This window comes from Arachis hypogaea, chromosome 19, assembly GCF_003086295.3.
Source record: "Arachis hypogaea cultivar Tifrunner chromosome 19, arahy.Tifrunner.gnm2.J5K5, whole genome shotgun sequence".
Classification (NCBI taxonomy): domain Eukaryota; kingdom Viridiplantae; phylum Streptophyta; class Magnoliopsida; order Fabales; family Fabaceae; genus Arachis; species Arachis hypogaea.
Genome location: NC_092054.1, coordinates 150,665,412 through 150,690,002, shown reverse-complemented (window position 1 = coordinate 150,690,002; position 24,591 = coordinate 150,665,412). Strand labels below are relative to the sequence as shown.

The 24,591-nt window shown below is 31.9% G+C and overlaps 4 protein-coding genes across 5 annotated transcripts; 2 read left to right on the top strand and 2 right to left on the bottom strand.

Annotated features, from left to right (window-relative positions):
- Positions 1-1,151: 1,151 nt before the first annotated feature.
- LOC112780064 (uncharacterized) lies at positions 1,152-2,346 on the bottom strand. Of its 2 annotated transcripts, XM_025824407.3 has the most exons (3): positions 2,123-2,346; positions 1,814-1,983; positions 1,152-1,682 (listed from the first exon to the last, which is right to left on the bottom strand). In XM_025824407.3, exons 2-3 carry the CDS (start codon positions 1,959-1,961, stop codon positions 1,177-1,179), a joined length of 654 nt encoding a protein of 217 aa, XP_025680192.1. In that variant the 5' UTR covers positions 1,962-1,983; positions 2,123-2,346; the 3' UTR covers positions 1,152-1,176. The 2 variants fall into 2 exon arrangements, with proteins under 2 accessions (XP_025680192.1, XP_025680190.1); XM_025824405.2 differs by lacking the exon at positions 2,123-2,346 and having other exon boundaries at positions 1,814-2,108.
- Positions 2,347-6,407: 4,061 nt separating this feature from the next.
- On the bottom strand, positions 6,408-7,887 carry LOC112775745 (uncharacterized). Its single transcript, XM_025819576.3, has 2 exons — positions 6,920-7,887; positions 6,408-6,837 (listed from the first exon to the last, which is right to left on the bottom strand). Exons 1-2 carry the CDS (start codon positions 7,403-7,405, stop codon positions 6,652-6,654), a joined length of 672 nt encoding a protein of 223 aa, XP_025675361.1. The 5' UTR covers positions 7,406-7,887; the 3' UTR covers positions 6,408-6,651.
- Positions 7,888-17,077: 9,190 nt separating this feature from the next.
- Positions 17,078-19,817, top strand: LOC112777109 (small ribosomal subunit protein uS13z/uS13y/uS13x). Its single transcript, XM_025821394.3, has 4 exons — positions 17,078-18,077; positions 18,312-18,472; positions 18,630-18,818; positions 19,475-19,817. The coding sequence occupies exons 1-4, from the start codon at positions 18,075-18,077 to the stop codon at positions 19,578-19,580; spliced, it is 459 nt and encodes a 152-aa protein (XP_025677179.1). The 5' UTR covers positions 17,078-18,074; the 3' UTR covers positions 19,581-19,817.
- A 168-nt stretch (positions 19,818-19,985) lies between these two features.
- LOC112779075 (F-box/kelch-repeat protein At3g23880-like) lies at positions 19,986-21,703 on the top strand. Its single transcript, XM_025823333.3, has one exon. It carries the CDS (start codon positions 20,419-20,421, stop codon positions 21,604-21,606), a length of 1,188 nt encoding a protein of 395 aa, XP_025679118.1. The 5' UTR covers positions 19,986-20,418; the 3' UTR covers positions 21,607-21,703.
- The last annotated feature ends 2,888 nt before the right edge of the window (positions 21,704-24,591 follow it).

The following is a 24,591-nucleotide window of genomic DNA, read 5'->3' as shown; positions in this document are numbered from 1 at the left end:
TAAATCTAAATAATACAGTTATATCTCATCTCTAAGTGTTAATTTAATGTATAAAAATGATAACATAAAATATTTTTCTGGTTTACTCAAATCAAGGAGTTGATGGTTGAAGCCACACTCAATCAATTATAATATTATGTTCCCAATTCACCCAAAAGTTTAAAATAGGTACAACGTTTTTTTTTTTTTTCCTTCTCTCTTTCCCTGTTATCAACTGACCCACTTAAACAAATCTACCTATAGTACTTGAGAATTTGATTTTCTCTTGATGATATAAATAAAATTAGTTAAGATTGCTATCTTAGTATGTATTGATATATTGAATTCAGGCCCCTCAAACAATGGTTGGTGTTATTAGGATCGGATATTTTTAATGTGATAGTTAAAGTCAAAAGGTGTTATCAAGTGATAATCATGTAAAATAACTTTTGAATTTTTTGTGCTTCTCATGAAATTACATGATCAAATTTTGTTTCCAAGGTAAGCGGCATTAATTGAAAGTTACATCACTTTAAATGGATAAAAATAAAAAATGTTCAATGACTATCAAAATTTATTATTTATTATTATTATTTTTAGTTATCAATTCAATTTTTTTAATTTAGTGATTTAATAACATATTTTTAGCTTATACTTTTAAATATTGATGACTAATTAATTGACAAAAACAATAAATTTTGATAGTTTTCTAGCATTCCTCCATAAAAATTATATTGTTGGTTTTAGATGCCAAAGAATTTTTAGTCTTTTCTTATGGACATGGAAAGAATTTTTAATCTAATTATTAGTTTTGTGCCATCATGCATGAATTGTGGCCTTCAAATGGTGTTCCTTCTGGCCCAAAAAATGATGTTTCTCTCTGCCATCTTTTTATTTTCATTTTGCTTTAAGAAAAAAAGATTGTAATCTTAGAACTATGATTAAATACTCAAAATTAGATTTTCACAAAGACATCAAGTTAGTTCTCTGAAAACATAGATATGCATTTAGTTTACATTCTACTAACTTTTCATGAATCACTAAAAAGCTAGCCAATGTTAAATTATCATAAATTAAGTTGATGAACAAGATTAGTCAAATATGTTATGAACTATATAGCTCTATGAAATTAACTTCCAATATTGTAGTTTGAGAAACCAACAAAAAAAAAGGAAAATGAAAAGCACGTTTTATTAATCAACTCTTTCTGACTCTAATATAGTGTATGACAAGAAAAATAAGAGATACAAGCAAAGTTGATCCTCCTATGAACAATGGAGGACAAGGCTTCCATGGCCTTTTCGGACGCTTCTTCTTCACTGCTGGACCTTCCTCTTCACTCTTATCTGGAACCTTTTCAGCCACAATTTGTTGTGCTGCCGGCTCCGGTTCCGGCTCGGGCTCTTGTGGCTTTCTATGAACAATCTCTTCTTCCTTCACCTCTTCAATTCCAACACCAAGCATCCCTTTGACCCTTTTTGGCATCACAATCCTCAAAACTGCTTCCTCTTGGTTATACTTGGCCTTGATCCTATCCAATTCTATATCCCCGGGGATTCTAAACTTCTTTCTAAAGTCTTTGATTTTGAGGTCTTTCTTGAATGGCATCATCATGTGCATTTCCTCCACCTCCTTCTCCCCACTCACTGAAATCTCACTGCCATCTTCACTTATATTGATCTCAATGTTCTCTTTCTTGTATCCTGCATTAACATGCTAACAGGATCAACAATATCTTTATGCTAACTGTTTCTGTGGTTTGTGTTTGGTTCTAGAGATAAGAAAGAAACCAAAACATATATAAAAACTAAAAAGTGGAAAGTGTTAAAGGAACCTTTGAGATGTGCAGTGAGGATGAACATTACATCGGTTTCTTTAGACAAGAAGAAAGGCCCTGCTCTATCTTTGGCAAACTGAAAATCAGAAATGGAAGTGGAATCATCTCTGATTCTCGTGATCTTCAGACCCAACTCAACCTCCATAGATGTTGATCCTCAATTTTTCCTGAAATAATGCATAATGGTTAGCAATTTAGCATAGTGCTATATAATTCAAGAACAATATTGTGCAAGTAAAGAACATATTCTTTTCTTCCTGCAAAGGGCAAAGCTGCTAAAACGTTGAAGTACATTGCTTCTCTTACTATTCTCATTTTCTTATTGCCTTTTAAGGGAATCTAGTGTTTAGAAAACATGGTTGCAATTTGCCAACTCCATTTAAACATTTGTTACTAGTTAATGAGTTGTTGTATATACAAAGTAAGATTCGAATATCCGCTTAAGAAGTCGAGTGACCTAATTCTTCGGCTAACCAACTCACTAAGATGAACCCAAGTTGGTTAAGTAGGAAAATGACTATGATGGAGGCTTTTTCACTCACATCACATCATCTTGTCCTTTTTCTTTTTATTTTTATGCTATGAAGCACAAACATTTCGCTGAATTGTCATATCTGTGTGTAAAATACATTTTGGACATGACACTCGTCGACACTTGTCTACGCAAGTTTGCTGTATCCAACTGTGTCTTAATAAAAAAAAAACTTCTTTGAACACGCTTGAACACACCTAAATAGCATGTCAAGCCTTTCTTAAAATTTGTGTGTCGGCATGTCTTGTGTTGTGTCGTGTCGACATAGTTTTTTTTACAAATCTAATTACTAACATCTATCTTGGGCTAAAATTAGTGTAAGTTCGTTTTTAAGGCCCAAGAAAACTTGATATCATACTGAGGCCCAATACAGAATGGATCAGAAGCATAGCCCGATGTAGAAGAAGCCTTATGTCTTGAATAATATTTCATCTATTTCTCCTTCTTCAGCCCTCACCATGATCCCAAAAACAAAAATCTCCTTCTTATAAGTCCTTTGTACATCTCTTATGTGTTAAGATCATAATTGTCCTTTATGATTAAAATCTCAAGAGGGGTTTCTAACTTCAAACATACATAACTCTCTTTTTTTCTTCTTTTTAATTCTTCTTTTATTTTAAATGTAGTGATAACAAAATGGGTATTCTTCTTGAATAGCTTTGATAACATACCCTACCATGCTTAATTGATGATTTGATGTACTACTACTCAAAGAAGTGTGACCTACCGTGTTTCTCAAGTAAGAGGCACCTTTTCTAAAGGCTTTAGTATAAGTCACAAGCCATTCAAGATTTCTTTCGCAAAAGCATTGGTCGGTCATTAAACGCAAATGCGCGTGAGAGAGGTGTAACTGCCCTTCCTCCATTCCAATCACTTGGTGTGTGAGGGACATTCACTCCTCAAAACAATAATAACCAAATATAAAGAAATAGAAGAAAAAATAACTGTCGAAAAATGTTTTTTAAAAATGAATTTGCAAGTTTCTTAGGCATCATTAGTGTATGCGTATTAGTAAGTTATTATGAATAAGGTAAAAATTCATCTGCATTTATTTTTATGTAGAGTTATAAAAGTAGTTAAATTATAATTTAATTAAACATATTAAATCACTTAAAAATTGTCAATTATCAATTTTATCTATAGACGATTACATGTTTACCTATAAAAAACATAAATATTTATATTAAATTTATGATTTTAATTAAGAAATTAATATTTTCAGTTAATATCAGACAATTTTTTTTAATTATTTTTTACTTTAAATCTCAAACACTAAATATTAAATTTTAATTTTAAATTTTAAATCTAAACCCTTTAGAAAATAAAGGTTAAAAAATAGTTTTTTTATTGACTAATGTTCACACATTTTGGTTTTCTATACGAATTCTAAATTTATTAACCTACATTTTCCCTCTTTTAAGAAAATCCAAAAATATATAAAAAGAACTTAAAATGAGTGGTTATGCATGTGTTGCATGTTATTAAAGCATTCATTAATTATATACTCAGAAGTTATACCGTAATGGAAAAGTATAAGTAACTAACAATTTTTTTGAACAATATGTAAATAATGTGAATTAATAGGGTTAAAAGAGTAATTTTAATTAATAGTATTAAATTAGGGTATAATATATTGGTAAATGCTATGGTGCCTAAAAAGTGGTGTCTATTTACTAAAAAAGGTTAAAAAGTAATATTTAATTTAAAAGATATAATAATAAATAATTTTTAAAAAATTAAAACTTACTACAAAAAGTAAGTTAGGTAAAATTTAGACACCAACTCATAGGCACCATAGAATTGACCTAATATATTTTTATTTGATTGGTAATTGTTCATGTTATTTAAAATAGTCATTGTTTACCTAGCATTCGCCTACCGTAATATATAGGTGATCTGTAAGAGACCATTTTACATCATTTTAGAATAAGAAACTTTTACTTTGATCATTAAATTTGAATAAAGAAGAAAAAAAGAAATAAATAATAGACAAGAAAAGTGAATTCACCGAAAAATAAGAATTTGTAACGTGCGTGGACACTAATTTCTTCGATCTACGGTATATGTCCATTCTTAGAGTTTATGATGCTTTTAATGTTCATTAAATATATTTGTTGCCAATACGGGGTGCTTTTTTATTGGATTGGAGCACACATGTCCAGCACTTGTTGCATATGATACAAGTGATTTTCAGTAATTGCTCCATCGCTTTCTGATGGAGATAACAAATAATCATGTGTGGATAAGGTTATCTTTGAAAATTTGAGAGATTTCATACCATATTTAAGTTCTCAAACAACTTAGTCACTTGCAAGTTGCAAATGTATTATTTAATTAAATGTTATTTTTTTGACAAGAATTTTATGTTATCAATTGCTTAAACTTTTTTTATGATTTAGTGGTTGCGAATATTTCAGTACTTTTTGCAAACTAACTAATTTTGCTACCGACCCCAATTTTTTTTAAGACACCATATAAATCAGAGTAATTAAAATAAAAACACGAGAGTAAAAACTCCAAAATTGTAAAGTAGTTCACATTGGAAAATTAAAATGTGTGCAAATAGTATAGTTTTTTTCCTTGCCAAAGTAGTTCTCATTTTTGTTTCGTTTTAGCTCAAGTATCTACCTCAGTGGCTGTAAGTGGCTTTGTAGTTTGTATGACCCCATAGTTAATAGCTTGTGACAGAAATGTTGTGGTCATCGATACCTAGAGTAAGTAGTATTTGATATCTTGATGAACCCATCAAAATGGGACAGATCTATTTTTAATCATGGTTATGAGAACCGATTGAACTGGCCAGTTCAATGGATTAATCAGAAATTAACTATGAAGAGTGGTAGGAGTCGGAAATTTTTGTGATTTGTAGCTATCAAATAGCTATTAATAATATTTTTAATAGTATGAAATTTCATCCAATAATATATGATTATTCACTTTTTTTTACTGGTTATATGTTAACCAAAATTTAATAAAATTGTTGATCCCCTATACTTAATTAGACAGTTCAAATAAAAAATTAATTGCTAACAAATGGGTCAAAAAATTGAAAAAACCGATTAAAGAACAAAAAAAAAATCAATCAAATAATCAGTTAATTAAATTAAAATAATAAAATATAAAAAAATATTTTTTTAAAAAATATATATTATATATAAATAATCTCAATTAAATATTTAAATTTTAAAATTTTTAACTTTATCCATTTAATAGTCCGTTTGATTTTCAGAGCATTACTTTTTACACATTCTCTATGTGTTAGAGGATTCTTTCTCTTCTCTTAAATAGTTAAATCACATATGCATACAATCATGTTATACATGTATATCAAAATTGGGGATGGTTTCATCAAGACGCGTAAAAACGTCTTTTTGTAAAAATGTTTACGTATCATATTATTATTAGATATATTAATGAATTGGTTATTTTTTAATTTTTTAATATATTAAAATAAAACTTATTTTTTTATAATAATAACAATAAATCTAAATTTTTTTAGAAATTTAATTGTATTTTTAAATTTTTAGGAATTTAAATGTCTGCAAAACAAAAAATTAGAGATATATTTACCTTTTTATCAAAAAATTTAAAGATATTCGATTTGGATTGTATAATTCAATCGGATCAAACTGGGTCTAATAATTATAATGCAGACAATTGGGTTTATTAAAAAATAAATTATTAACCGATTTAATAAAGATATCCAATAATAATATGACACATATAAACATCTTTAAAAAAACATTTTTTTATTAAAATAGTCTCCATCAAAATTAATCATAAATATTAATTATTAATATAAAATAAATATATAAATATATATTAAAAATAAATTAAATAATACATATATTCATATATATAAATACATAATGCGTTTATTCTTCTTTAGACAATAACTAACTATACAAAGAATATTTTATGGTACTTAATAAATTTATGTCTAATTTGTTTAAAAGGTAAAAACACAAGAGGTGAATCCAACCTTTTTATATTTGTGTCATATAGTAAAATTAAGTATTATAGAAGAGACCACGATACAATTGAATAGCATCCCAATAATAATAATAATAAATAATAATAATTTTATATAATATCGGTAATCAACAGAGTACATATACAAGCATATATTGGAAGCAAATAAAGCAATAACATTCTCCCAATAAGTAGATACAAACCACACACAGTAGTAGTAAGCTGGAAAGATAAATTATACGAAAGATACATAAAATCGAAAAGCACAATAATTCAATAATATTATTGTTGTACGTATGTATACGTATATGTATGTATACAGATAGAGGCATCAGCCAAAGAGGTGGTGCTTCTTCTTGCCATGAGCTTCTTCATCTTCCTCTTTAGCTTCCTTCTTCTCATGATGCTCATGGAAGGCAAAACCTCCAGATCCCACTGCAGCTGCCGCTGCTACCTCCTCTTCTATCTTGTGCCTGTGAGCATGCTCTGGATCTTTCTTTGCCTCGTGCTTCTCATACTGTTCATGTCCAATTTTCAAAATTAATTAATTCATGCAAACAAAAACTAATTAATTACTTAAGAAAATGAAAATTACTTACCAAGGCATAGGCACCAGCAGCTGCAGCACCAAACTCACCGAGATGCTCAAGCTTCTTGTGGTGCTTCTCTTCTTTCTTGTAGTCAACCTCATCTTCATTTCTTCGATCACCGTCATCACGCCCATAGCCACCGCCATAGCCACCGGAAGAAGGTTCATCAGTGGAGTAAGCTGTCTTGTTGTAACCGCCAGATTCACCATAGCCACCACCGCCAGAAGGCTTATCGTAACCACCTTGATCGCCATAGCCACCAGACTCACCGTAGGATGATGACTTGTTGTAGTCACCACCGCCGCCGTAACCACCGGAAGGATTATCATCGTACGATGATGGCTTGTTATAGCCACCGCCAGAGCCACCGTAACCACCAGTTTCCTCGGTGGAGTATGATGATGACTTGTTGTAGCCAGAGTCAGTGTCTATGGGTCTGTCTTCATCGTCTTTGCGGTGGTGGAAGAGGCCTCGAGAGCGGTTCTCGTCAGACATGGTGGATTGAGAGAGAGAATAAGAATGAAATGTGTGAGTGTAAGGTAGGATGGGATTGGTGGTATGTGATAGGTACCTATTTATAAACGGATATCATCATGTTAATTGCATGAGACCAAAATATTAATTTAATCTTAAGTTAATTAATTAATTGTCCCTAATTTAATTTTTATTTGAAATTAACCCATTATATGCATTCTACTGCATATGTATTGCCTCTTTATACTTCTTCAAAACAAAATAAATAAAAAATAAATAAACAAATTCATGATCTACCCATCACATTTTTTTTTATATATTTTTGCTTTGTATTAAAATTAATTATAAACATTAAAAAATTTACTTTTATAGCATAAAAAAAAAGTGCTAACAATTTTTTCCAAAAAAAAAAAAGAAAGCAAATAAAATCAAATTAAAATTGTTATTTAACTTATTTCTATTGAAAATATAAACAATTTTGGTAAAGTAGCTAAGAAAAAAAAAGGAAAAAAAATTGGAAGGAAAATATCTGAGTCCCCGGCCCACATGTTTTTACTTTTCTCTTTCGAACGGAGACTATTTATGTAGCTTTCTTAATTTCTTTTTACTCGTATTGTAATTTTTTTATTCTAATAATTCAACAATTTATTTTTAATTAAAAATATTAATGAATTGGATCAAATCAAGTTTAGTTAGACCTAAATTTAACGCTAAAAAATTATCATCTCTATTTTGATTTGACTCGAAATTAGTATATACAAATTTATAAATTTTATATATTAAAATAATAAATTTTATTTTTTAAAAATTAAATTTAATAAATATTATATTATATTTATATTAAAATAAATTATTTTAAAATAAAAATAATATCGTATAATATAAAAATATAATTAAAATATAAAATTATAATATGATTAATTTTATTTTAAAATATATATTTTTATTATAAAAAATTACTTTGAGCCAGTCAAGCAACCCATGTATAATTCGAATCTAACCAAAAAATAAACCAGATAAAAAGTAACAAAATCGAACCTATTAAAATATGTTTTGGATTTGAGTCAAATTAAAGTTTTAGACAAGATCAGGTATTAAACATTCTTATTTTTAACCCATGCTTTTAAATATTAGTTTTTTAGTATTTTTCTTTGTTTTTAGGAATAAATTTAATTAGAGTATTAATTTTTTTAATTAATATCAGTTAAATTTTTTGAAGTTTTTACTCTAAATTTTAGAGACTTTCAAAAAATTAAAGATTAAGAACATAATTTTATAATAAAAAATTTTACTAACAAAAAATTAATTTTTTATATTTGTTCTTATATATCTGCATAAATAAAGAATGAATGGTGTGATAGATTATATAGCACATGAAAATAGCACAATTTACTTCATCCTGATTATTTGTTTATGGTTTAATTATTCGGTTGGTTCATATAATTTCGTGAAAATTTTAATTAGATTTTTATATTTTTTTTAATTAGATTTCTATATCAATTTTTTTTTAATTGAGTCTCTATATTTTTTTTTTTTATTTGAGTCTCTACACCAATTTTTTTTTAGTTGAGTCCTTATACAATTAAGTCAATTACTATCAAAAGAGACTTAATTGAAAAAAAAAATTTAGTGTAAGAATTCAATTAAAAATATATATATATAGAGAACCTAATTAAAAATTTTGCAAAACTATAAAGATTAACAGAATAATTAAACTTTTGTTTATTTATTTGTTATTATTATTTTACACGAGTTATCTACATATATTATCACCGTGGTGGAAGCAACTTACTTAAAAACAAAAAAGGATGGATATATGATCATAACGTTAGACAAACATGTGTCATTGGGTAGGCAAATTCCTTCTTTCTTGGTAGGGGCCATTAATGATATTAGTGGTAAGCTTTGAAAATTTGGGTCTCTATTAATGCTTTATAAGTTTAGAAGAAAATTTTCTGTTTTTCTTTTTTTTTTTTAGGATATTTTTTAATAGATTAATAGTTAATTTATTGTAAATCAGAACTCCATTTAAAATTTTATTATTAACAAATAAATTATTATATATACAAAATAAAATTTAAATTTATAACACTTACTTAAATAGATTAATTAACCACTAAGCCGATCAAAACTGATTTCCTTTTCTTTTCTTTTATTCGGTACACATTGCATTATTGCATTTAATTTTGGGCCATATACTATATATATAGATATAAGGATATTTTATATATACGTACATACATGTGAAACAATAATATCTAGTTGTTTAGAATTTATTCCCGCGTACACTACAATATAGAGATTGTCATTTAATTATATAGGGTTGTATTAACAGTGCAGATAATTAAAGTTTGATATTATTATTACTAGTTCTTGAAAATGATTAAACTTTCATTTTTGTTATTATTTCGTTCACGAACTGAAGAATATATATACACACACTTAGATATATAATATTTTTGTTATACACAAACATTTCAAAAGTAATGTTATCCATTAGAATTATCCTACATGTCCTTTTCAATTAGTTGTAATTTTGGTTGTTCGTTTCATTTCAAACGAGTGCACGGCAATTTGTGTGTCTCAACAATTTATAAAAGTAAAGAGGAAAATATAAATTGATTTTAGTTAAAAACATAAAAGCAAAATATTAAACTTACATTTGGAATTATTATATCTACTTTATTTACTCTCTTCATCAATTGATCCAATCTTAATTGTGAAGGATGTGTATTATTCATTTATTCCATTTTAGTTGAGGATACAATGTCAACAATTTTTTCATAAATATGACAATATTATTCAATGAGTTAATTTTTAAATTGAGTCATGGTCACTCAATAAGAAAAAAAATTACATCAATATTTTTAACATGTATTATTTTAACAAAAATCCTTTATATATGTACTTCTATCTAACCTTTTTATTTCGGATTGAATTTATTTATTTATTTTACTTTGGAGGTGATAAAAGCGCAAAGGGTTGTAAAAAATGGAAGTGGATAATGTAGGCGGTGAGTGGGACCCATTTGAATGGAAGTTGCAATTTCAACAGTCTGAGGTGTCGGCAAGAAAGGATATTCCATCCCAAGAGTCATGAGATTCAATATATATTCTCCTTTTTTATAATTTATAGTTATTAATTAATTATTATTAATTTTTTTTAATGATATAAAATTTTATCAAATAATGTAAGATTATTTATTTTTTTATTAATTAAGTGCTGATCAAATTTTAATAAAAATACTAATCTTTAAACTTTCTCATTTTAAAAACATGTGCATTTTTTGCTATAGAAATAAAAATATAATTTTGATACAATAATAATATAAAATATTTTATATAATCATATAATTATATTTATTTTTTTAATAATTATTCACATGATCAATATAAAAAATAATTATTTTTATTAATATAATATTATATAATTAAATACATGTATAAAATTATTTTATATTAATAATACATTAAAATTAAATTTATAGAAATAAATAAATAATAACGAAATATCATTTTATGCTCATACGCACTAAAGTTATTTGTATGGAGGGCTGAAATTGTCTAGGTTCACCGAGAGTTTTAGATTTTTTATTATGTTCTTTACATAAAATATATTTAAGAAAAATGATAAATAGGTCCTTGACCTTTTTTTACAGACATTTTCGTCCACAAAGAATAGAAAATACATGCATGTTCTTGGCCTCTCTAAAATGTGGACAAATATACTCCCCGTTAAACTCCGTCCGTTAGTTCCGACAGAAAACACTGACGTGACTTCCGTAGCGCTGACCTGACCGTAACGAGATGACATATGGGTTATACCTTCTGAAAATAGGATGTATTAGTCCCCAAGCTCCAAAACAACGCCGTTTCTCTTCCACTCCTCCAAACACACTTTAATTCCCATATGCAATACCCATAACACCCATGTTTGATTTTCTGAATTACTGGAAAACCCTAAGAAGACAGACGATCAAACTCCCTCCTCCCTGTTTCTTCCTCCAAAAATTACACTACGTAGAAGAGCAATCGGTGCGTGGTGAAGTTGCTGTGGGAGGCTGAGAAGAAGGTTTTTGTTGAGTTCATAGTTGCTGTCTTCGTCAGAAGGTAAGATCGTCTTACTTAGCGTTAAAGTTTTGGTTATTGTTGTGTAAACAAAGGATGAAGACAGTATGTGTGCATGTAGAGAGTGTGGGTAACAGTGGTGTAATGAAGTGGAAAAACGTTTTTGCAAAACGTTGTGCGTAGGATTAGAAGGAGGGATTGTGTTAGGGCAAAGGGGTTTCGTTCGTAATTTTGGTAACTGGTTTTTGGAATGACACATTGTTGATCATTGGTTAATTTCAGATGGTTGATGTTTTTGTGGTGCCGATTTTTCATCATGGAGGTAACTTTTTCAGAGAAAGTGATAGATCCCTGGTTTATCAAAATGGAAAGGAAGAGAGGTCCCTGAGATGGACCTGGACTTTGTGAACTTCGGAGACCTTGTAATATTATTTAAGGGTTTGAAATACTAGTCATACAAGGAAGTATATTGGTATGATCCAATAAGTAGTGACATTGAGTCTGGGCTGAGCATATTAACTGGGGATGCAGGGATCAATGCAATGCGAGAGAACATATTGAAGAACCAACAGACTTCTGAGTTCCACATATACTTTGATCACCCAGTCGATGATCCTGAGGTGGTTGACAATGCTGGCAAGATGAGATTTTAGAGGAATTGAAGACATCGTCTTCATCAGATGACGGGTACAAAATTATAGAAGATGTGCTGTACAAACCTCCACCAGCTGGATTTGAGACCGATAGTACTGAAAGTGATACTAATGGCAGGATTGATGGTGGCAACTGGCAAGATAAAAAGAAGTACGAAGGATAAAAAAAAGATTGTGACCCCGAAGAAGCCAGTTTCAAAGAGGCAAGGGTCAAAGAAAAAATCTAAGGTTGGAAATAAGAGGGTTCAGCATGGAACAATGGTGAAAATAAGAGGAGAAAATAATGCAGGTGCTAATGCTAGGACGGGTAGTGAAGTTGGGGGTTAGGAGGCTGATGGGCCGAATGATCAAGGAGGTGGTGGTGATGATCCTGGTGTGCAGCTGGATCATACAGTGGCGAGTGGATTCTATGTCAACGAAGTCCCTACAGAAATGGAGGAAATCATATTTGAGTATGAGTTCGAGGAGTTGCATACACCCAATTCATCCGAGGATGAAGGCAACAACAGGAATTTTCATGAGTTTGATGATGATTATGCTCATGATGAGGACAGATTTGAGTTAGAAACGAGGTTTGCTACTGTTGAAAGGTTTAAGGAGGTGGTAAAAGATTCATTTATTGCTGATGGGAGGGAGCTGAAGTGGATCAAGAACGACAAGGAGAGGGTCAGGGTGGGTTGCAAGGATGAGGAGTGTCCGTTCCTAGTTCATTTGTCCTACAACAAAATCTTGCAGTGTTATCAAGTTAAGACGTACCAGCAAGAACATATTTGTGCAAGGAATTTAGGGAGTAATGCAACTGATCAGCATTAGCTTAGCAAGAAAATTGAAAGGAGGATGGCAATCCAACCACACATGAACACAAGAGAGGCAACTGAACTCCTAAGGGAGAAATTTTTACTATGTCCCCACCCTAAGATGGTGTACAGAGCAGTAGTGGAAGCGAGGGAGAAGATCATGAATAACGAGAGGGAACAATACAAGAGGAGCAGGGACTACTGTGAGCAGATTCTTATAAGCAATCCAGGTTCAACGGCCAGGTTGGAGCTCATGCCAATTCCAGAAGCACCTCCTGTATTTGATAAATTATACATATGCTTGGATGCTTGTAAGTAAGGGTTCAAAGATGGGTACAGGCCGTTGTTACACTTGGATGGTTGTTTTCTGAAAATCTACTACATGGGTTGGCTTCTAGCAGCAGTTGCTCAAGATGCAAACAATCAGTTCTACGTTGTTGCATATGGGGTTGTCAGGGCTGAGACCAAGGATGCCTGGAAGTGGTTCTTGACAAATCTTCAGGGAGACATAGGAGACAATGCCATCCATGGCTGGACCTTAATATCGGACCAATAGAAGGTAAGATATAATCCTGGTTAATCAATATGTTTGCTTCAAATATTATTAGTTTCATTTAGTATATCATTCCTTTATGAAAATGTTTCCTGCCCTCGTTCAATGCAGGGTTTACTCCCTGCGCTAAAGGAGGTCATGCCACATGCAAAGCTCTGTAATTGCGTGATGCACATGTGGAAGAATTTCATAAATCTCTTCAAGGACTTGTACATCAGAGAGATTGTGTGGGAGTGTGCTAGATGCACTACTGTTGAGGAATTCAAGGAATGTATGGAAAAGATGAAGGCAGTGAACCAAGGTGCTTGGGAATACCTCAGTAAGTTTGAGCCAGAAACTTGGGTTAAGGCTTATTTCTTCCATGTGCCAAAGGTTGATAGCCTTACAAATAACATGTGTGAGGTGTTTAATGCCAAGATAGTGAATTACCGAACTAAGCCCATACTCACCATGTGTGAAGAAATCAGGTGTTACCTGATGAGGAGGATGATGAATCACAAACGAGTCCTGGACAACCACACTGAAAAGCTAGCACCAGTCCAGCAAAAGAGGATGGAGAGGTTAATCAACCTTAGTACTAAGTGGATGGCTGAGTGGGTTAGTTACAATGAACGGAAAAGGTTTGAGGTGAATCGCAAAGTAAGCAAGGTGGGTGTAGACCTCATTAAGTACACTTGCTCGTGCAACAAATGACAACTTACTGGTAACATCTGTGATCATTCTAATTCATTCATTGCAGAGTTTTGTTGTTATTAGCACTAATTATTTTGTCATCATTAAAACCTGTTTCTTTCAATATCTCAGGCATGCCTTGCATTCATGCACATACTGCCATTAGGAAGAGATGTAACATGCCACAAGACTATGTCCATCCTTGGCTGTGTATGGAGTCAATCCGTAGGACATATGCACACTGCATTAAACCAGTGCCAAGTGCAGAATTTTGGCCCAGAACTGAATTCTCACAGCCAGACCCACCCATCATCAAAAAGGGAATTGGCAGGCCAAAGGTTCATAATCGGCAGAAAGATCCTGCTGAGCCACTAATGCAAGGGGGTAAATTGAAGAGGCCATTCTCTATATCTTGCAGTAAGTGTGGTGAAAAGGGCCACAATTACAAAACTTGCAAGGGAGCTCCTTCGAACCCCAATTGGAAGTCGAAGACAAAGCGACCTAAGAAGGAGGGAGATAGAACCTCCCAAACACTAGTTGTGCTTCCTTTGTCACAATCAGCTCCACCACCAGAGGTAAGATCACTTTAATGTCATAACATTGTTTCCTTGAATATCTACTCCAGCAACAATTTTGTCATATCATTAAGTAGTTCAGGGTTTAAACTGTCTTAGTACTAGAAACATCAGATATTATTTTGTCTTAGTACCACAATCTTCAAGGAGTGATCTGTCGTAGTATATTACTCCTGAGGGACTAATATGTCTTCATTCTAAATTGTTAACTACTATGACTACTATGTCCAGGATGCTTCAAATCAGGAGATTTTCAGATCAAAGCAGAAGATTTTCAGGCCACCAACTCCACTTGGTCAAGGGCTAACCCCACCTAACACACAGCAGGCAGCACCAGTTCATGAAGTCTCCCAAGGACCAACTCCATCTAGCACACAAACTGCTGCACATGATCAGGAGGCTCCACCACCAACTATACCATGTGTGTCAGCATCTAAGGATTCCAAGGAATGAAGCATCATGCCATTATGTTATTTTGTGATAAATGTGTGCTGTTGTAATTCTTAATGGCAAATTTCAAATACAACTATCCTTTTTCTATTAGCTGTTTTTTTTGTTTAGCCCGTTATTGGTCAAGTAAAAACTTGTTAATGGTATCATGCCATACATGTGCACACATTATTATCAAACTGGTCTTCTTTTTTTTGGGTTGTCAGAAACAATGATTAATGTTTACGTTCACAGCTTTAATGTCACTTCTTGGATGTTTGATTATCTGTAATTTGGCCAGCTTTGATTCAATCATACATTGCAACATACAGGATAAAAACTGATACATGTATAAAAAGGACATGTTCAATTTTTCTGGGAACAAATTATCACATTTATCGTTTTCAACCATCGATTAATTCTTACAACTTAAAACAGCAACAATAAGGACAATTAAAATCACACATATGCACTACCCTGTTGGATTTTTTTTCATCTTTAAAGCTACTATCCTCTTCTCCAAAAATTTGATCCTATTTTCCATGTCTTGCTTTCATTCATGCTCTTTAATGTCACCAATTTCCTTCTCTCTCCAGTCCCTTGTATCACTCCTCCCAAGCCTTGCAATGTGCTCATCTAACCACAGAAAGAACTTACAATATGGTTGTCTTACTTGTACAAAATCAGTTCACAGAACTCACCAAAAATTCTGGTTTCGGGGATAAACCCTAACACAAACAGAGTTTCACATAGTTGCTTTACATACCTTATAAAACGAACATCCGAGAAATAATCTGTTAGGATTGTTGCTCGTCTTCGACATGAACATGATTGCATTTTCTCCACAGAAGCACTTTGGTGAGACACCATCTTTGTCATCCTTCCCGTTACGAACCCAGCCTTCAGCAAATTGCTCTTCTCTTCCTCCACCTCCACTTCTTCTCGAGCTAGATGATACCCCATCGAATGCCATGGGACGAAATGCTCCCTTTCTTCGTTCACCCGCTTTCTGTGCATTCCAGGTATTAGGGTTCAAGAATTTGAAAGATGGAGGGGTAGGAGAGAAATGGCGTCGTTTTGGAGCCTGGGGACTAATACGTCCTATTTTCAGAAGGTATAGCCCATGTGTCATCCCGTTACGTCCAGGTCAGCGCCACGGGAGCCACGTCAGCGTTTTCCATCGGGACTAACAGACGAAGTTTAACGGGGGGTATATTTGTCCACATTTTAGAGGGGTCAGAGACATGAATGTATTTTTTATTTTTTAGAGACAAAAATGTCCACGAAAAAAAAGTCAAGGATTTATTTGTCCTTTTCTCTATATTTAATTATATTTTAAACATGATATATTTAACAATATTAAGTTCTAATTAAATAATAAAACATTTGTTTGTATGAACAAATATTATTGTTAACATTAATTAGTCTTCACCAAGAGAAATCACACCATATTCCTTGATGTCACTTGCTTGCTGTGCCTATCTCGGATTCTCGGTATCTCCCTTCCCTCAAATACTGTTTACTAAATTACTGTTATTATTATTAAAATATCATTCTACTTAAGATGTAGAATTAATTAAATTCATAACAAGGCTTGATTATTCAAAAGTATTAATATTACTGATATGAATGAAACAAGTTACTGAAATTAGGTCATACTCGGGAGCTACACGTATTTGAGATATAATATATGGTTGTGACAATTGATTGGATATTAACCTGTGGAGAAGTTGGAGCCACGTCGTGTTGCCACGTATTTCAATTGACCACTAAAAAGAATAGATAGATTTGGTGGTAATCGATTTTCATAATGTGGATTGATTGATTATTATTGCCCATGCATCGCATTACTTGATACTTTGTTCGTTGAAGGTGGACCAAAAGTTGAATCCAGTACTTAATGCCAATGTAGCTATTTAATGAATAATTTCGGTTAAGCGAAAAAACAACCAACTCCTAAGTCGAGAGGGTTAACTGGTACTGAACACATCTGAGTTTTTTATTACTAAATAAATACTTATTAGAGTGTTCTGCTTCATTACCCTTGAATTTTATTTATGACTTTAGTTAATTAATTAGTTGAGTTATCCACTTCAAATAAAAATAAAACTTGTATTCACATATTACGGTTATTTTGAAAAGTTTTTATTCTTTAAAAATAATTTATTAAAGTTAGTTTTTGAAAAAACAATTTTTTAATGATAACATTTGTTTTTTTAATAAATAAAGAACAAAAATAAAAATAATTGTGTTTAGAATTTTTTTAATTTTAAAAGACTATAATAGATATAAATATAACATAAATTTAGATATTTATTATTATATAAAATTATATTTGAATTTTAAATTTTGATAAAATAAAAATTGATTTAAAAAATATCTCTTTGGATGATATTAAAAACCCCTCTAATTTTTAAAAATTACAAATATAAATACATGCTTTTTTTTTATTCACTGAACATAAAATTTACCAAACAAATCGTATGTGTTAACACTTTTCTGAGATTCATAATTTTTTTTTTTTTGTGTTTTTAATATTAAAATAGACTTAAAATCCAAAGAAAAACTAAATAAAAATCAAGCGCGATAAGGATGGCCTGGCTTATTTTTCTTTTTCAACTTTTTAATATAAAAAATTAAGATAATGCAGCACAAATTTAGCAAATGTCCACATTGTTTTAGGGCCATTGGAGACATGAAACCCAAACATAGGAAGGATATTATATGAAATTATGAATATGGTGTAAACAAGAAGCCCATGTTTATGGCCCAGATCTAGATTTACTAAGGCCCACTAAGGCCCAAATAAATAAAGAAAAGAAGAAACCCTCCTCCTATTGCGTTGCGCAGTTGGAATAGCGGAGGTTTTAGCAAAGGAGGCGTCGTGCCCAGCTGCGCGGAGCAGAGCCACATCCAACTTCCTTGAATCTCCCTTCATTCAACCATGGTACCAAATTTCTTCTCTTTCTGCATATGTCTTTGATTCTTTTGAGAACTTTCTGGTTTTGATTTCAACTATCTTGCAAACGTGAACTTCCATCGCCTTTTTTTTTTAAAAAAAAAAAACTAGCCTTTGATCTGAAATCAAGGGTTTTGAAACCAACCTTTGCCTTGTTTATGCTTAGAATGCAGTATGATGATTGTGTTATTGTCCTCTTTCTCTCTCTTTTGAGTAATGTAGTCTCTAGTGGCAAACGAGGATTTCCAGCACATTCTTCGTGTTCTGAACACAAACGTAGATGGGAAGCAGAAGATTATGTTTGCTATGACCTCCATCAAAGGTATCGGAAGGAGATTCGCCAACATCTGTTGCAAGAAGGCCGATATCGACATGAACAAGAGGTACCTTATATGTTTATGTATATGTATATGATATCATAAGATAAGTTGTGGCGTTAGTTATCTTACTAATGGTTGAAATTATAGACTATAGACTTTAGGATATAAGGCCAGGTTATCTGATAGGGTATGTTTCTGTTGTTGTTGATTGATTGGGCAGAGCTGGTGAATTAAGTGCTGCTGAGCTTGATAATCTGATGACTGTGGTTGCCAACCCAAGGCAATTCAAGATCCCAGACTGGTTCCTCAACAGGAAGAAGGACTACAAGGATGGCAAGTACTCTCAGGTCGTGTCCAACGCCCTCGACATGAAGCTCAGGGATGACTTGGAGAGACTCAAGAAAATCAGGTCTCACTCATAACTCTTTAATGAACTTTTTAATTTAGTCTGATTTAGATTGAATCTTTATTTAGAATTTACGGATAGGGATGGATGTTAATTGTTTGTTTGTTCAATGTAATTTTGGATGAAGTTGAATGTAGTCTCTGTTTGATATTGTGCTAACATGATATCTAATGGACCAGTTGATTTTTGGTATGGTTTTTGGTTTAGTTGTTAACTTGCTCTTTTCATTTTATGATGGTGTGATTGTTTATTTCTATTCTTATTATATATTTTTATCATAGACGGAACAAAATATCCTCATTACCTGGTAGATATAGTTATCTGAATCTTCGTCTTTTCAATTTAGTTCAATGGCTTTTCATGAGTGTGTATTTGATTTGACTATCCTGCATGATTTGATCTAAAATCATGGTGTTCTTTTTCCATTACAAGATTACGGTTTACAATAATTTCTTAAGATGTACAAATAAGTCATTATATGATGCAACACTAGCTATCTTTTCTCTTGCCAGTCCTCAAAACACATTATATTCAGGGAAAGCTGTGGTTAATATATGCTTATGCATTGGTTGACTTAAAAATTCTAGCTGCTGTATGTCTTTTTCTTCATGAACTATTCTAGCTCCTGTATTGACACACACGTTGACACTATTTTTCAGAAACCACCGTGGTTTGAGGCACTACTGGGGCCTCCGAGTTCGCGGTCAACACACCAAGACTACTGGGCGTAGGGGAAAGACCGTTGGTGTTTCCAAGAAGCGTTAAATTGTTATATTTTGGCTTTTGGAAATTAGATATTGTTGAAGAGGCAGACAATGTTTTTACATACCAACTTTGCTTTTTGGTTGTTAAATGCTCTCTTGACCGTTTTCAGTTTTGTTTGTTATTTTCTCTAAGCTTCTTTTTAGTTGAATGAATGATGACTCTTTTTACAGACATGAGACATCCACAATCCAATAGTATTGATTACATTATATATTAACAAAAAGTTTGCCATCCAAATCTTTTGAAATAATGAGGAATTAGTAAATTGGTGTTGGTTTACTAGTGCTACGTTTGAATTGGCGCTAGTGGGAGTGGAGTAAAATCTAGTTTCAAGGGAATTTAATGAACTCTTCTTGTTTGGATTGGTAAAGTTAATGGAATAGATTTAATTCATCAAAATTATAGTGAAGTTCAATCATACCTGTTACCATTATCTATATTTTTTAATAAATAAAAACAAGTATTTTTCAGAAATTTTTTTTCTGTTAGTCCCTTGTGCTCACGATATAATCCATGTGGTTTCATTACACCTGAATAAAATAGTGATAGTGTGGTGAACAATAAATAAAGACTTGGTAGGTTTATGAGCAACAATATTTCCACTTTTTTGTTTACTCAGCAGAGTAAATTTGTATGCAACTTCAAATTTCCACCATAATTAAGCAAGCCTAGAAAAGTGCTGAGTTAGTTCTAAGGAATAGAGAGAATCACAACAATATCCAATGTTTATGCAAATTCTAAGACTATCCTTTTAAAGTCAAAAAATAAAAGCAACTTTTAAAAATACCAACCCGTCCCAAGTTGCATACTAATCGCGCCGCCCCCTTCTTTCTCCAGAATGAGGGGGAACCTGCTCGGAACCACCGACAAGCGGCACAAACACCTCTCTTCGACACTGCGGATCCTTCCGGACGATATCATCCCCGAGATCCTGGTGAGGCTTCCGGCGAGTTCCGTTGTGAAATTCAAGATTGTGTGCAAATCATGGAATGCACTAATCTCCAGCCCAAAATTCGCCAGCGACCACCTTCACCGCTCAACAGCAGATCCAACCATGACTCGCCCACAACTCCTATTGGAAACTGATCGCGGATTCGGAATTTTCTCGGTGCAGTCTCTGTTTAAGAATCCATCCCCGCCTACTGAGGATGCCTGCTTCCAGATGGATGATGACGTGCGTATCTTGGGTTCCTGCAATGGCTTGTTCTGCCTCGCCTTGATCAGCGGTAATAGACTCTGGGAATCCATCAGATTGTGGAACCCTTGTACCAGATTGGCTTCCGATTGGTGGAAAATTCGGCAAGAGGGGCACATGAACTGGGGTTACATGTATGGTTTTGGCTATGATCACGTGCATGATAATTACAAGTTTCTTGAGGGTTCTTGGGCACTCGGCTACAAAGTTCACACCTTTGGTTCGAAGTCTTGGACAACCATCATTCAAGATCTTCCATTTTATCCCCGGCAGGCGATAGGGAAGTTTGTGAATGGCACTCTCAATTGGGTAGCTCATACTCGTAACAACAGCTTAGAATGGGTTATCCTTTCCTTTGACTTGGCCAACGAGAATTGTTGCCCAATGTCCCTGCCTAATATGGATCATGTTGATTACGATTATAGTACTGGTGCCTATACTATGTTGGGTGTCTTGAGGAACAACCTTTGTGTTTGTTTCAATGAAAACTTTAGTCGTTTGGCTTTGTGGGAGATGAAGGAGCATGGGGTTCAAGAGTCTTGGACTAAGTTGCTCACCATACCTAGGGAGCATGATGTACCCCGGGCTTATGAATTCCCACGGCTTCATTCATTTAGAGTCTTGTACATCATGGAAAATGATGACGTTCTGGTTGTTTACTATTATTCCAATGCTTGCAAATTACTTATGTTTAATGCAAATGTTGGCCAGCTATCGCATCCAAATCTTTACAAAGCAGGTCTTCTGAACTGCTATGTTTATCATGAAAGCTTAGTTTCGCCCTCCCATTTAGGTCTTCCAAGTTTCTTATATGGATCGACTATTGATTAAATCAACTCCATGTTTATTGCTTAATGACTCTTTCTTATTGTGGCTTCTTTTAAGTCCTACTCTCATTTATTAATGCAGTTTATTTTCTTTTCCTCAACTTGGTGTAGCGCTACATGACTCTACTTTCTATCCATATGATTATCTCCAGTGGCTATCTAATAGTAAATTAGTAATATATAATTATATAAAATCAAAATCGATTAGCCATATTACCAATCGATTGAAAGCTTCAAAGCAACTTGAGGAATCACAATTCAATCGATTGATTGTGTTGCCCAATCGATTGAAGTCTTCAAAGCAATATGGATTTAAAGCTTTCAATCGATTGTTTATATTACCCAATCGATTGATTTTTGCGAAAACTATGCTGCCTTGCAATTTCAATCGATTGTTTTGTGATGAAGCTCAATCCAATCGATTGAGTCATGGAAACCTAAAATTCAATCGATTGTTTTGTTAATCCAATTGATTGATTCTCTCTGAAACACAACTTCACAACGCTCGAGGGATGTAACGGATTAAAAGATAAACTTTTAATCGGTTAGAATTGCCAAAAAATTATTACGATCAATCGAATATCTAATTTGTTATTATTTTTATTTTTTATTGTTAATAAACATAATAGATGAATGATAAAATAATAATTTATAAAATAAAAAATAGTTTTTATAATTAAATAAAATATATGGAGTTAATTTGTAATTAAAATTAAATAAGGACTATTTAACAATTATTAAAAAACTTAAAAAACATGTTTTGTTATAGAATCATTTAATAGTCCAAACGTTCGGAGACCATCTAATCCTTTGCCCTTACACTTATACTATTAGATAAAGAATTATGCTACACATACAAGTCTTTTTGGCTTACAAGTCTTATAAGTTGGGCCAAATCTAACAAAAACTACATTCACCTACTGTGACGCGTCACTCAACCATTTTCAAAGCGCGCTCTCACTCATCATTATGGAAGACACTTCTTCTTCTTCACGTTCCTCTTTCTCCTCCTCCTCTTCCTTCTTCTTCTTCTCTTTTTTCTTTGTGTATCTCCTTTTTCTTCGCGTGTTTCATCTTCATCGTTGTTTTTTTATTACCGTTGTTGTTGCTGCATTTTTTTCCTACTCTTCTTTCTATTGATTTGCAATATTATGTATTTTTTTCTTCTTTGTTTGATTTTTTCTCCCAAGAAGAATTATAATAAAACGAAATAAGAAGATGAGGAAGAAGAAGCAGTAGACAGTAGAAGATAAAGAGGAAAAAGAGGAAGAGTTTTGAATTATGCAGAATTTATCAGAATAAAAATACACCAAAAAATTCTTAAAATACACCCAAATATCTTCGTATTACACCCAAATATCTTCGTGTTACACCCAAATTTGCTGCAAATATAGAAAAATATTTTCTCTACTACTACGTTTTTTTCTTCTTCTTTTTTTCCTTATTTCTTTCTTTCTTTTAGTTAAATGAATGTAAGTTCATCATTTTTCAAGTAATTTTGCAGTATTATGTGTTTCTTCTTCTTCTTTGTTTGATTTTTTTATTTTTATTCTTGTTAAGAGAGTAAAACAAGAAGAAATTTGAGAAGGTAAAATAAAAAAAAATATGAATAAGAAAAAAAAAGAAAAAGATTGTGATGATGATAAAAAAAAAGGTAAAGTATATTTTTTGTTCCTGAAATTTGATAAAAGTTTTAAAAATACCCTTAAGTTTTTTTTTGTTTCAATTTTGTTCCAAAAGTTTTTGATTTGCATCAAATATACCCTTGACGGCTAAATTTTCAAAAAATTTAAGACCAATTCAACAACAATTTCAAAAGAACAACCCTCAACACAAACAAATCAAGCATAATTTTCATGCATTATTTTTAAATTGGTCTTAAATTTTTTGAAAATTTAGCCGTCGAAGGTATATTTGATGCAAATCGAAAACTTTTGGGACAAAATTGAAATAAAATAAAACTTAGGGGTATTTTTGAAATTTTTACCAAACTTCAGGGACAAAAAGTATACTTTACCCTAAAAAAAGAAGAAACAGTAGAAGATGAGAAGGAGGAAGAGGAAGAGTTTTGAATTATGCAGAACTTATCAGAATAAAAATACACCAAAAAATTCTTAAAATACACCTAAATATCTTCGTATTACACCCAAATATCTTCGTGTTACACCCAAATTTGCTGCAAATACAGAAAAATATTTTCTCTAATGGTGCGTTTTTTCTTCTTTATTTCTTTCTTTCTTTTAGTTAAATGAATGTAAGTTTATCCTCTTTCAAGTAATTTTGCAGCATTATGTTTTTCTTTTTCTTCTTTATTTGATTTTTTTGTTTTTATTCTTATTAAGAGAGCAAAACAAGAAGAAACTTGAGAAGGTAAAATAAAAAAAAAGATGAATAAGAAAAAAAAAAAGAAGACAGTGATGATGATAAAAAAAGAAGAAGAAACAGTAGAAGATGAGAAGGAAGAAGATGAAGAATTTTAAATTATGCAGAACTTATCAGAATAAAAATATACTAAAAAATTCTTAAAATACACCCAAATATCTTTGTGATACACCCAAATATCTTCGTACTATATCTAAATTTACTGCAAAAAAAATATTTCCTCTAATACTATATTTTTTCTATTAAATTGAACCACACCTTAGTCTTGGATTCAAAACAATAATCAATTTCGTTTTGATTCAATTGACAATCTAAACTTGAATTATTTATTATTTTCAACAACGAGATAACTGATGATGAAGGAAAAAGAGAAAACGAAAACAGGAGAAGAAATTTCAATGAAAAAAGAAGGAGGAAGAGAAGGAGGAGGAAGATGTGATGTTGATGACGACGATAATGGGAGAGAAAAATTACAAAAAAGAAGAAGAAGAGGCACAGAGAAAGAAAAAGAAGAAGAAGAGGTACGAAAAAAGAAGAAGAAAGAGAAAAAAAAGAGAAAGCACAGATAAAGAAAAAGAAGAAAAAAAAGAGGCACAGAAAAAAAAAA